A 14,885-nucleotide genomic window follows, 5' to 3' on the forward strand; every position below is an offset into this window, starting at 1 on the left:
AGCCAGTTGTTAATGAATGGACACTCATCCTTCCTGCACAAATACGATCAACAATTTATGTGTGGTTGAAAAAAGAAAGGCTCTACATCACTGTAAAACCCTGTCAGTATGGCTGCAGGCCCCATTAAATATGCATTGTAGCTCTAAGATCAATCCTGACTTATTAGGAAATAATATTGCATAAAAGATGATACATGAATAGGCATTCAGCACGAGTGCGAGACAAAAATACATCATTTATAAGAGCTATAAATTGTAGAAATATGCTGACAGGTTTCTGCCTTCAGCTGTCCTGAAATAATTGCCATGTTGATCAGCCACCAAACCCAGTGATGATGATTTTTATCAAGCTGCAATTTCATACTAAATGACAAGAAATATTTATTAACAAATATTACAAAACGGCAGTACTGAGTGATTATTATTTCTTGAATGATATGATGGAGAACAGACACGTTCAGAAACATTTGTCACGGTGTCTGCTGCTGTTTTTGCGTATTTGGAGGATAGGGGAACATGGATGGATGTTCTCAAGGAGTCTATGAAACTACCAGACAGCCCGTAATCTTCTGTCAAGTATTAAAAACATAACATCATGCCTGTATAAATTATCGCCATACCCAATACACGTTTGAAGCTTCTCTTTGATGGATGAAAAAAAATCAATTATTAAATTTTAAAAACTGGTTCTCTTCCCTCCGCTGCCTGGAGTTATCCTACCCCCTTATTTTCTTAAACTCCTGGATAGTCTGAGATTTTTATATTGATGATGTAGTACCTAACTATTCTTTTTTTGATGAATATTTTAAGATTGCTATCAGCCTCTCCTCCTTATTAATCCATCCATCCATCCATTCGCTTCCGCTTATCCTTTTCAGGGTCGCGGGGGGCGCTGGAGCCTATCCCAGCTGTCTCCTTATTAATATTAAACACATCTAATTTCTTTCAGTAACATGTTTTTTTGTTTGATTTTTGTTTGCTGTTTTTTGTGTTTTGCAAGGGACTGAATCTGGAAACATAAGGTAGCACATACGATATCTACCTAGCAACAACACTTCTGTGAGCTCCTAATGTGTGTTTATAATTAATGCTTTATTGTTGATGAAGATGGGAACTTGAACTCTACATCACCACAGTGAGCTGAGGAAGATAAATCTAGGAAATGATCTCACACCCAGCAAACAATAGAACGCTATTAGTGACAGCGGACACTGTAACATATGTGAAACCATTAAGAGCCCCTAGTAAAAAAGCAGAAAGTGCAGTGCTGTGCGTAAGTCTATATTTTGCTAGGAAAATGTGAAATCGGTGTAAGGATTTATTGAAACATGCAGAAACATCCATAGAAATACAGTATTTAAGACAAAATCAGAGTTTATATAAATGTAACCAGCTTGAAAGTCAAGTCATTTCATATGATCGCCTTTAGTCTTCAACACAGTCTTGGGCAAGCTTTCTTATAATTTCTTTAAGCAGCCTTCAGGAATAGTTCCCTAAGCTTCTTGAAGGACTGCCTTTTGTTCTACTCTCTTCTGGGATGATCCCACGTTGCTTTAATGGTGTTAGGGAGGCCAATCCATTATGTGCCTTTTTGTTTTCTATCTGGGTATTTTTCTACTGCACTAGTAGCATTTTCATGCTGAAAAATTCAGCTCTTGCCTATCAGATGGTTTCCAGATGGTATTGCATGATGGATCAAAATCTGACTTTTCAGTGTTCATAATTCCATCAATCTTGAAAATCCCCAACAACACTTTGTGAAATACAGCCCCAAACCATGAGAGAGCCTCCACCTTAGCTGTGTCCCAAAACATCGGCTGCATCCTCCTGAGGACGCATTTTTAGACCAATTACGTCACAGTGACACAATGAAGGCTGTCCCAATTCGTAGACTCCTCCGAATGCAGCTGACAAATGCGTCCTCCTTTTCCTAAGATTTGAAGGATGGGTTGGGTGTATCCTTCGTGGCCCAGCCAATTCCAGTTTCCAACAATGGCGGCAGCTACTTAGTTTTAATATTACTCTTATTACTCTATCTGGGTCACAAAATAAACTTTTAACATATTTTAATGTAGCTGTGTAAACTTCAAATATCTGCTTGATTTATCAAGACATCACATATCGCATATTTGCAAAAGTGCTCCGACCTTTTCGGAGACGTCTGTTACCCACCAGATTGATGGCTAGAGGGCGTTCAAGGGTCACTAGAGCAACTAGAACAGCGGACTCCTGGCTTCATCATTTTCAGACCTCTGCGGTCTTTCGCTAGTCAGGTTAAACATGATATATAAGGCTACTTTCACACTGCAGGTCTTAATGCTCAATTCCAATTTTTTGATCAAATCTGATTTTTTTGTCTGCTTGTTCACACTACAAATAAAATGCGACAGGAAATGCTCTCTAGTGTGAACGCTCAAAGCGGCCCGCATGCGCAAAAGAAGACGTCACACACAACGCGCTCTGTTTGGACCCAGAGCAAACAACATTGTTTGACTGATGGCCCTTAATATAAAGACTTCGGACTTTACATTTCCCAATTTTTGCTTTAAGTTATTTTGTTATTTACATAATAATGTAGATAACCTAATAATCATCTTTATTGCAGTATTAGAGGAGCGGTGCTTCAAAGGATAGTTGCAGATTTCTGTCAGAATCTGCAGATTATACAGTACAAATAAAATGTTCACGTTTCTCCAACGTTGTCTTCCCAGCAGTTTCACTAACATCTACACTGGATGGCCAGGAAGCGTTCACGATGTCTTCTCGGGCGTTTTTTCGGAGCTGATAATTGGCGTCTGTCTTGTGTGAGTGACGTAAAAGACGGATTTAATGCGACATGACCATTCAAACAGCAGTCGCTTTCTAAAACATCGGATATGTATCGGATTCAGAACCACATACGAAAGTGACCCAGATCAGATTTGAAAATATCGGATTTGTGCCGTTCACACTGTCATACCATGATCGGATATGGGTCGCATAGGGTCAAAAAAAAAAATCGGATTTGATGCGCTTTCGCCTGCAGTGTGAACGTAGCCTAAGACACAGCTCATGTCTTACAGATGGCAGCATCCCCAATTTTGGCTAATTGAAAGCCACTCTTTCACCGAGACCATTTCTGATGAGGCTTCAGTGAACTGCTAATGGATCAGCTGAAGAGGAAGAAGCATTTCTCTGATTAGATCTTTGCTAGACTTTTTCCTGTTTCTTAAGATCTGACACTCCTTCTGTCCTCTGTTTGTCCAGTTTCCTCAAATGTTTCAACAACACACTGCACACCGTGTTGTCACATGCCAAGTTTTTAGCTAATATCTCTTTGACAATCACCTTGTTAGTACAAAAATATTATTTTATGCCTATCAAAGTGTCTGTTTTGTGACAGGTTGCTGGTAACACAGTGCCTAAAGATAAAATTAAAAATGTTTTTTTTTGATAAGTTGTCTGTTATGTGTAGACACAACACAGGTTAATGCCTTTAATTAGGTGCTATTCATTTCTCTAAAAATGGTCAGATATAAGGACTGGACTAAAAATGAGTGAAAAAACAGTGTTCAGAGAAAAAAGAAAGCATCTGAGGACCATTTTTAAAAAATTACAAGAACTTTTGGGTTTCTTGGAAGCAAAATATAAAGTACGCAGTAGTGGCTCATAATTTTTTGCACAGAACTATACATGTAGTTTTACCAAAAAGGTTGGTGTTACTTTTATTCAAGTTCTTAAAGGCTGAGGTGTTTGTGCAGAAGTGAGAATCCTGCTGGTCTTCAGTAGAAGTCCTGATAATGGATGACTCTGATGAAGTTGATATTGATTTGCCTGCTTTATTGACTAATGAGTTACTGCCAGCGACTATAGCACCAAAAAGCACAGACACAGAGACAAACACAGACATTTATCATCCCACCTACCTTGTCATAGTATCGTATCTCGTAGTCGAGGATAATTCCATTGGGCTGTTCGGGCGGTGGCCATGACAACGAGAAACTGCGACTTGTTGAGCTCACTTGGTGCATTATGGGAACTACTGAGGGAGCTGATAAAAAGCGCACACACATACATACGCACACAAGAATACACAATCAATTAGGCAGTTAAAAGACTTGCTAGCATGTTTAAACACCATAAATATGGAAATACAGAGTTTAATGACATATTGCCAAAGATTATTTGCACTCAATGGAGAAAAACGTTTCCTCTTCCAAGCTCATGAAAACAAATTACTGCACTTGTCACTGATGGGGAAACAAGAGCTATGTCTGCGATGCATTTTTAACCCATAATTTTAGGAACGAGAAGCTGTTGGCTGTAATGTATTTCATGGTTCAGCTTCTGGATCTTTTTATGTGATGGCTTTCATCACTTTTGTGCTTTGATAGTCTAAAGTGGAAACATGAGGCGAGAAGAAGACTAATATCACACAGCATCTGAAGATGTACTACACTGTTTTAAATTTAATTAAATTAGTGTTTTAAAGGACAAAAAACCCCAAGAGATTTTGTCTTCTTGGTTTTATGGGGATTCTGCTGAAAGCCATTATATCCTAAATAGACTGTATGCATCTTACACAGCTGAGTCACCATAATTTCATAGAGCAGCTATAACGCACAGTAAATGCTGTGATGCCTCAAGAGGTGTATACTTCTGCTGGAGAAATAATTTGACAGCATGAGCGATCTGTCACCTGAAAACCCCACAGTCTTTTTTTCCCTCACATAGCCACAATTGAGCTCCCCCCCCACACACACACACACACATACACAGTGTTGAGTTTTACATCCTAAAGTCAAATGAAATACACTCAAAAGCTATTGCATAATTTAAAAATCTCCCCCAGTGCAGTGAACCTGAAAAATAAATCAGTTTTTGTTGAGTCCTAAAAGATTTCAGGGATAAGAAAGCCTCGCATCCGACAGCGGTAACAAATGCGCTCAGAAAACGGCAGGGTGACAATGGATCATGTTTCGATTAGGAATGAGCCAGGGGTGCTGTAGATGAGGTAAATGATGTGTTTTTCCATAGCAAAGCGGCTTTTAAATCTAAATTTGGGTAGCAGTGGAAATATCACTTGTGTCTGTCTCCATAAAGTATTGATGGAGTAATAACTCACTCACTTTATGGCCTCTAAGAATTATACTGAGGGAGACCCAGGGTGAGGAAAGCAGGGAAAGGGGGGAGAAAGCTGAGAAAAGCAGAATTGAGAGAGGGGGAGGAAAAGCGATGAAAGCTGTGGATGAGCAGGAAAGAAAGAGAGAGAAGGGGGAAGGAGAGCGAGAACAGGCAGAGCGATGACAAGCACATAACATGTTTTATGAATTAAAAGGCTGTAGCTCAATTTCCTTTATCTCCCCGGCCATCCCTCCCTCACATAATCCACGGTGCCCCGGGGTATGCTAGCACACACACAGATGCTTACACACACACACGCAAAGAGTCATTGCTCTCCCAACTTACCAGCCTGATTGGTTGTAATGTTGATTGACAGTTGTTGGGCGGGGTAAGGGCTCTTGTTGGAGACTCCGTTGACTGCCTATAGAAAAGTAATGGTTATTCCACCCTCAGACATTAAAGTTAATAGTTATTTGAACTGAGTTCTCCACCCCCATCTCTTCATAGCTCTTGGTGCCTTTCCATTCAAGCAATGCATCTGTTTAACAATAATAATGGTGGCTGATAGCTTGAACAACAAGCACATGATTTACCTTTAGCTTCTCAATTTTAGCTAGCAACCGCTGTTGTTTTTTGCCTGAAATGACAAATGGTGCTAGTAACATTTGGCAAGCTAAGAGTAAGTTTAATGTTTAATGCTAAGTTTAATGCCACAGAATGATATGAAAATAGCAAAGCTAACAAGTTCAACTGTCACAAGCATTAACTATATTACATGTTGAGTATTATAAGGGAAACCTCAGATTCATGCATTTCTTTGAGACCTAGAAAGTATGGCTGCCTGATTTTGATAGATAGAGTCACACATTTTTCTTTGCAGCGAAATTGTATGTTTCACTTATAATATTAAAACAGTTAAGGCTTGTCAGGTGAGTATGAAAAACATGATAGTACTGCTGCAGTGTAGCCAGAACTTGGTTAGACTGAGTGCAGAGTAGGAGAAATCGTAGTGTGATCTGTAGTGAAATGCTATACAGTAGATGAGCTAATCTACAAGGGTATGATGACCTGCAACTCCACAAAATAATTGGAAATACACTACTGTGCAACAACCTTAAACCATCTCTCATTTCTCTCTGACTCCATTTATATGGATACACCGTAATAAAATGGGAATGGTTGGTGATATTAAAGTCCTGTTTGTGGCACATTAGTATATGTGAGGGGGCAAACTCCTCAATATGGGTGGTGACCATGGTGGCTATTTAGAAGTCAGCCATCTTGGATACAACTTTTGTTTTTTCAATAGGAAGAGGGCCATGTGACACATCAAACTTATTGGTAATGTCACAAGAAAAACAATGGTGTGCTTGGTTTCAACGTAACTTTATTCTTCCATGTGTTATTTACAAGTTTCTCTTTGTTCACAGCCATTGACATGTCGAAGAGGTTAACACGTGAGGAGCGGATTGAAATTGTGTTGATATCTGGTGAACGCAGTAACTGGCTCATTGTAGCAGATTTCAATGCAAGACACCCTACGAGACCACCCATCTCCCATGCTACAGTTAGCAAACTGCTTGCTAAGTTTCGTGAAACTGGTTCAGTGTTGGATTTGCCAAAATGTGGACGCAAGAAAACTGTCACTAATGAAGAAACATCAGTGGCTGTCCTAGCTTCATTCAGCAAGAGCCCACAGCATAGCAAGAGCCCACAGCGTAGCAAGAGCCCACAGTGTAGCACTCGCCGCATATCACTGGAGAGTGGCATTAGTCTAACATCCCTTTGGCGGATATTAGCTACTCACAAATGGCACCCTTACAAACTCCAGCTACTGCAGCATCTCAACAAGGATGACCCAGATCGGTGTGCTTGGTTACGTTGAAACCAAGCACACTGTTGTTTTTCTTGTGACATTACCAATAAGTTTGATGTGTCACATGGCCCTCTTCCTATTGAAAAAACAAAGGTTGTATCCAAGATGTCCGACTTCTAAATGGCCACCATGGTCACCACCCATCTTGAGGAGTTTGCCCCCTCACATATACTAATGTGCCACAAACAAGACTTTAATATCACCAACCATTCCCATGTTATTACGGTGTATCCATATAAATGGCCCACCCTGTAGATCTAAGGAGCCAGACTCTCTCGTGATATTCACAGTGGTACTTTCACGTTTTTCTTTAGATAGAATATTTGACAGTCATGTCTTTAAGAAATGGGGAGAAAAAAATTCTGCAACAATATCCAAAGAAAGGCTGTGTAATGTTCTCCAAGAAGCCTGAAGAACTATTCCTGATGACCACTTAAAGAAAGCTTGGTTAAGAGAGTTCAGGCTATATTGGCCCCATCCTCTCACCCTGTGACAGCTGGGATAGGCTCCGGCCCATCCACCCCAACGACTCAGAATTAGATAAGCGGAAGAAAAATAGATGGATGTAAATTATTTAGAGGCTTAAAAAACATCTGACACACTCTTTTCTTGTGTATGCAGTATCTGCGTCATTTCAACTTTAACATGCACAAAAATACAGAGACCCAGCTCTCCCAGTTACAGCTGTTAATCTGTTATTGGGCACTTGCTGTGGTTTAGTAGTCAGTTAGGTATCAGAAACAAGAAGCTAGTTTAATATCAGGGAATAAAAATTCTGCTAGTCCCTTTGTGAAGCTTTAAGATCTCCAAATGTGTCTCATCTCACCAACACTGAGACACAATTAACAGGTTGGGAGTGCTTTTTAAAGACCATCTAATTAGCTGCCACGTATTATATTTGTCATGAGCTCAACTAATCATTTTGATGGTTGAACAATGTCTTCAGTCATAGCAAATAAAGGCTGGCAATTACTAATGACTTACTCCAAGCTCTATTTATTCTGTGTCCCTTAATCAAATAATACCTCCTATCAAGACTATAAAAGGCACATCTAACTTTGCCTCAAAAACTTTGTGTTATTAGAGTAGTTAGTGCATTTTCATGCATGGTTGAATTGTGGTAAAACCAGTGTTAATTTACGTCATAGTTTTCGTCAACAACCTTTTTTCTTTGCTTAAAACAAGACAATATCAAACAACAAACTAATGCACGAGGACAAAAACTATGATTATATGAGCCAACACTTTCGTCAACAAAAGAACATAATATGAAAATATTCAGGAGAGACGAGATCCAATCAGAACTAATTAAGTTGTGTAGAAAGGCAAATTTGGAAGTGAGCGAATTAGAAGTAATTACCGTGTGTAGTTTGGGTAAATGTGCACATTTGACCTGGCCCTGGAAAATGGTAGCTAGCACTCATTAGTAACACTACACATCTTTTGAACTTCAGAGGTTCAATGCCTGACCAGGGCGTCTGTATCCAGTAAGCCTCCCTAGACTGTCACCACTCGCTTGAACGGGAATACCAGAGAGATGGAAATCTCTCTGGTATTGGTACCTAATGGATTAGTATCGATAATCCATTAGGTACCAACCGATGCTTGCCCACCTCTAGCAGTAGGTGCTCCCACCAAACTGTACAGCTTTTTTCCCCCCCGTATGCTCCCTGTTTCTCATGATAACGGGGTAAAATTTCAAAGCATGGGAGGAAAAGACGAGTAGACATATGGGCACATTGATTTAATGACTAAATTTATCGTTCATCAATATTGACATATTCATCCCCCAACAGATGTGCCACACTATTCATATAGTCAGGGATTGGATTCTATTTTTAAAAAATAGCCACCTCTAGTTAGTAGAGTCATTGAACTCATTGAACTGAATTCTAATACCACTGGCCTTGATTTTAGACTTACACGTGTATGGGAAATGAAGCAGATGGCAGAAGATTGAAGGGACACAATTGTACTGGTTTTATAGACTTCAGGGTGACCCTGTAAGTTGAGAGTTATAACTGCAGATTGTGCATAAAAGCCTGCATGTCAGCAAGCATCTATGTAGCCTCAGTAACCTTGAGCATTATGGTTACTATTTGCATTTCAAAAAATAGCTGACAGCAAGGTTGTTTTTAAAGTGGGTAATAAGCATAACTACTTTTTTTAAGTACTAACTTTTGCTGTTCTTGACAGTGGACAAAAAAATACAACTAAAATACAGTAAATATCAACATCACATTTGCTGTGAAATGTCTGTGTAGGTTCTCAGTCATCCATGTCATGGTATTCTAAGGAGCTTGGAAAGAAAGCGACTGGATTCTTTAAGTTTCTTGAAGATGTTTAATCTCTTATCCCAGAAGCTTCTTGAGTTCTGAAACGAAATGGTGGACAATCCCACGTATTTAAATCTAGTGGGAGTGTCCCTTAATAAACAGAGTCAACTCCTTTTTTGACACATTGGCTCGTGTGATGAGACGCATGAGTCATGTGGCCAATAAATTGCTAAATAGTGGCATTTTGGGGAGAGTGTTGGAACTATGCATGAAAATTTCTTTGATGCGTTTTTTGCTGTTTTTAGTACACCTCTGGAGTCCACCGCAACTGCTGTAAATCCAGCATGAATGCAACTCCCACTAACTGACAATGAGTCTAGGCCTACACGAAGTGCCTGTTTGATATACACAAAATGGATTTTTTACTGCTGTAAACACTCAACAAATCTCTTCACAGCACAAACAAAGCATGAAAAAGGGAGGCAGCCCTCCGTCTGTGGACAAACCTGTATGTCAAAGGTGTACGACGTGTGGGCCCGCAGCTTGCTGATCTCAACCCTTGTTTCCTTTAACGCCTGTTTGCCTGGAACAAACACCACGCTGTCATCACATGGCTGACAAGCCCGCCGCTCATTGCTGTGGCATCGGCGACACAACAAATTATACGACAAGTCGTCGCGGTGTCCAGTGTCACGTGGTGAGTGCCACTCCAACATCACCGATGTCTGGTTGACCACTGAGACCACATTGCGAGGAGCTGAAGGGACACCTGGAAAGAAGAATAATGAGTGAGAGGGAATGTCACCTGTTTACATGGAAGAATTTGTCTATGTGTGTGTGTGTAACAGTTGATAACCATACTAAATAAATAACTGAAATTTGTTGTTTGTTGATATGGGATATTAGATTTAACATTATGTGTTTTCCTTAGTTTCACACAATTGTCTTATGAGGAATGATTTCAAAACTTGAACCAATAGTAAAGTTTGTGCCTTTTTAGGTAAAATAAGGAAATAAAAATGCAAGAGCCCTACCATTCTTAAAATTAAGGGTGGGCGACTTATCATATATACTCAATGCATTGTGAGTTTTTCCATGGATAAAATGGTTTTATCGTAACCACTGAGTATACGTTGCCATGGAAATATTAAGCTGTCTGCACATAATCCACTGTGAGTTTTTTTCTCCCACATGCTATGAATGCATAATTAATCCCACTCCCCCACCGGAAAATTTTCTACCCGCCACACTGCACCGAGCATGCGTGTTTATATACTACCAGTATGTATACAAACTATGAAACCAATTGTGAATAATATTTGGTAGCACCAAATAATGTTACCATTTGTCACGTACGTGATAGAATATCTGCCTGTTGTAAACTATAATTAGTGGATGGATATCAGATAAACAAATAAGATCGTAGAACAGGTACGCTTTCACATTTTCCTGGTTCTTTATTGCACATGTAAACTTTGCAGTTTTGTTTTAAAGCTTTTGTTATGTGTAAAATGGTGAAAAACATAATAAGATACATTTACTAACCTAACAGCTGAGGTTTTTAAAAACATTGGGGTTGGTCTTGGAAATTAATAATTAATTAATGATAAATATATCTCCCCATCCAGCTGGGGGGAACAGGTACTAATAACTAATTTAGCCAAGGCCACCAAAAAAGGCTAAATTCCATTTATCAGACATTGATCAGTGAAAGAAAGAAAGTAGGAAAGAAAGCGGGCAGCATATGTTCACAATGATTACGGAAATAAAACTGGGGACTCAGATAGGGTCTGAGTTTGGTGGTGTTCCAATTAAAAAAAAAAATGCTGACATTTTTTTTCTTTTTGATGTCAAAAACAAGGCTGAGTGCGAAAACACCATTAATGTAATACTAAAGAGCTGCAGACATGTTAAGCTTGAGCACCTTCAGTTGTTAACTGTGGTGAATTTAACTTAACATGTTTGAATCAGCTCTAAAATCAGTACTTTGGTTCATTTATAATATTATTACTGTTTTTAATGAACACATTTAATCAAATATAGTTCTGCACTGAAATGTTTTTCTTCCCTACAATATTTAAATTCAGAATCCCTTCACTTTTTATGTCTTGTTAAATCAGACCTTCCCAAAGTGTGGGGCCCGCCCGCAGAGCCATGGCAGGGGGGCACGGGATGAAAAGGGGGGGAAAAAAACAAAACGCTTGGACACTGGTAGCACGGGGCGCCTACAGAAACGCAAAGCAGGAGATGAAGCATCGCTGAATATGTTTCCAAACCAACTTCATTCTAAGCCAAAGACTAGAAAATATGGTGAAGCATATCTTCCCTTTGATTTCACCTGCACAAGTGCCGAGGTAGGTCTCCCCTGCAGGATTAGTTTTCCCTTTGTCGGGAGCAGCACTGGGCTGTTTAAATCACGGACAAACAACATCCCACATTCGTGATTTTTAGTTCACAAACACTTGTTGTAATGACTAACTACTCCTGACATTTTGGCGATGTTAGCTCTTTATACAGTAAAGTTACAGCGGGATACAAATAATATCAGGCTGATCCTGCCACGATTTGTTCCCCCGGTTCAAATCACAGACAAACAGCATCCCACAGCTGTTTATGTTTTTAAACCTATTTTACACAGAGAGCATCTTTTGAAAAATGTATTGATAGCAATGTTGAATATTATTACACAGAAAAAAACAACTACACGTAAAATAATCATATTGTGACGCCTCTGCCTTTGTAAATGGAGGAACAGTAACTGCGTGTTTATGTAAGCGTGTAAAACCTGCAGATAGTCAGATTAACAGTATTTTGTCTCTATCTCTATCATTCTGCAATTCATCTCATGTAAACAATAACGTGGCGCACAGTGTGACGTGAAAAAAGGCACATACCTTTGACATTGCGTGACGAACTCTGTATTCCTCGTCCACACGTAAACGCAAAAAAGCCGTTTTAAAAAAATCTCAGTTTTTGTTGATTCGAAACGCCGTTTACGTGTGGACGAAACAGCTGCGTTTTCAAAAATACCCGTGTAGGTGTGGACATAGCGTAAAAGAGTAAGTAGTTTATTTTATTACTACCTGCAGATTACTTGTATTTGCTTAATTGTTTACTAAATGTTTGAGGTGTGAAATAAACCGCAATGGAGCAAAATATGGGTGTGTGTGGTTGGAGGACGTGTGCGTGGTGGTGGGGGTGGGGGTGGGGGGCGCAAACATTCTTCTTGTAAAACAAAGGGGGGCCCAGCAAAAAAAGTTTGGGAACCACTGCGTTAAATCAATCTCAGTTGTAAGCTTTATTTATCATCTAAATCTATTCAGAGCCTGGACTTGTGATGTTTTAAAGTAATGAAATGTAGAACTTTCTCAGGATGCCAGAATAGTTTTACCACAACGTTCACGTTTCAGTACTGAAAGCTGAACACACTTCTGTTTCTCTGAACTGCTTTACTTTTTATTCCACCAAGTTAGTTTTTAAAGCGCTGTTCTCATCCATTCTTATTGTTTATTATGCAAGGAATGAAGAGTTTGACAATGTTATATCACTTGTTGAAACCTATGACCTAAACTTCTAAAATGTGATGTTAGTCAGCCATCACCAAGACCTTTACAGATTCAAAGTCACTGATTTTGGGCTCTCTCAGCTGCCAGGCCAAAGGCCCATCCACAATGGTAAGTAGATGAAATGTACTGGATATTTGCACAGTCACACAAACCTCCAAAGTTTCTGAGGGGGTTCTCAGCAGTACGATAAATCATAGTTATCCAAACTGTCAATATCAATAGCAATTGTGACAATTACAATCTCCTCCATCATGTCCCTGGAATTTATTCTGGGACTTCAGTTTGCAGAGGCCACAGATGGGTTGCACTGCTGCTACTCTGTGCTTACCCCGACAACAATGAATAATGATATAGTAAATACAATAACATGATTAAAGTCTGCTCCTCATTTAGTCTGAAGAACTTGACTCCCAATTTGCAGATGAGACTCACAGTGGAGACCCTGGACCAGCTGCCAGACGAAATTGCTAAACTGTGGGCCAGAGACTGCCCATTTCTTCCACAGAGAGTTCAATTCCACCAGCACTTCACCCTTGCTCTGCTTAATTTCAATAGTCCTTAAACTTGTGTTTGAATTACACTTCTTCTTTTTTTTTAAGTTAACATCTTATTTTTTTGTATTAACACTTAAAGGTATACACATTTACAAAGCACATGGTCTCTGTAGACCAACCAGAACCCCATCACACAAACTCAGAAATGCTTTGTTGGAATATGTAAACCACTGCACTACTGAGCCACTACTTTTAGTAGTTTCACTGATCACAAGGATTCACTGCAGAGGGAAACATCGCTTATTTGATTTGTCAGATTTTGTATGCCAGATGTACTTCCTGTTGCAACTCCAAATGGATTTGTGCACCTTATCACCTTACCATGTAATAACCATAATGAGGTGGTGATTCTTTCACCAGATCCCAGTGACAGAAATACCAAGGGACCTGAGGCAACGCTAACTCAGAACCCGACAAGTCCTTATCTTTTAAGCACCTGTTAGCTAACTGTGCTTGGCTTATTGCTGAACACTAAGCACATCAGGAAACACTGCTTCATTTGCTCCACACTGTTTCACTGCTTCATTTGGGACATGCACAGCACTAACAGGTGTAAGAACAACAGCCCATACTTGGCTTCCAGAGAGAACCTTCAGCCCTACACTCAATGCAGATATATATGCACACACAAATGTCTCACCCAATGGCGGCAACACTGATGCCAAAACAAAGTAAATAAAAGGAGTCAAAGACACCTGTGTCGCACAATATCTTGATGCCTACTTTCTCGCCACGCTTGTGAGAAATGCTTGGAAGACTCTTATTTACCATTTATCACCCATAGGTGATAAATGGTAAATAAGAGTCCAGCTCACATTTTGAGACCTGAGATTTCATCTCACAATCCAAGATGTTCAACGTTTCAGCGGCTCGCCCCCGTACACACTTCCTACTTCCCACAACTCTGAAGGCTAAAACTGTCAGTCTTCCAATGGCCTCGCCTTTGACAAAATTTACAAAACTTACCAGAATCACGCACAATCACTGCCACCAAATCCCATGAGTGCAGCAAGCGAGAGAAAAATGCAAATCATCAATATGGGATCCACCAATCCAACAACATTATACTTACTCAAACTTTCTTAAGAACACAGAATAATGCTACCAACTGAATAAGGATGAGCAATGATTGATTAAACTATTTATCTACATCAGTGATATAAAGCAATCCATGGATGCTTGACATGTGTTGTATGTGCAAAACCAAACCACAAAAAAATAACTCAAACAAAAAGACAAGAAATGGAGATGGACACAGTTTCATAATCAGGTCTTTGTTTTGATCATTGAATAAATAATTATCATTGATCTGCTCAACAAATGGGTTCATGGGCAATAATATTCATCTGAATAATCATCAAGGAAGTATTCTTAAACTCAGTGACAATTAAATTAAAAATTAGGTGCCTTTCTTACCCATTCTGGGCATCTGATGTTCTCACGTACTGCATCTGCAGTGCAGTCAAATACTTTATCTTAATTGGCATCCACTTGTATGATACTGAGAGGG

At 39.5% G+C, this 14,885-nt stretch overlaps 1 protein-coding gene across 2 annotated transcripts in view; it reads right to left on the reverse strand.

Annotated features, from left to right (window-relative positions):
* LOC146498867 (ephrin type-B receptor 1-like) overlaps positions 1-14,885 on the reverse strand; it is a 131,558-nt gene that overhangs the window by 57,971 nt on the left and 58,702 nt on the right. For both annotated transcript variants that reach the window (XR_014870211.1, XM_085138026.1), the window contains exons 7-9: positions 9,762-10,024; positions 5,449-5,524; positions 3,906-4,030 (exon numbers count right to left, since the gene is read on the reverse strand). Coding sequence is in view for 1 of the 2 variants with exons in the window: in XM_085138026.1 (XP_084994152.1) it covers positions 3,906-4,030; positions 5,449-5,524; positions 9,762-10,024 (464 nt within the window). In the remaining variant the exon portion in view is untranslated. The remainder of the gene's footprint in view (positions 1-3,905; positions 4,031-5,448; positions 5,525-9,761; positions 10,025-14,885) is intronic.

The sequence above is a fragment of the Neolamprologus multifasciatus genome, chromosome 17, assembly GCF_963576455.1.
Source record: "Neolamprologus multifasciatus chromosome 17, fNeoMul1.2, whole genome shotgun sequence".
NCBI lineage: Eukaryota > Metazoa > Chordata > Actinopteri > Cichliformes > Cichlidae > Neolamprologus > Neolamprologus multifasciatus.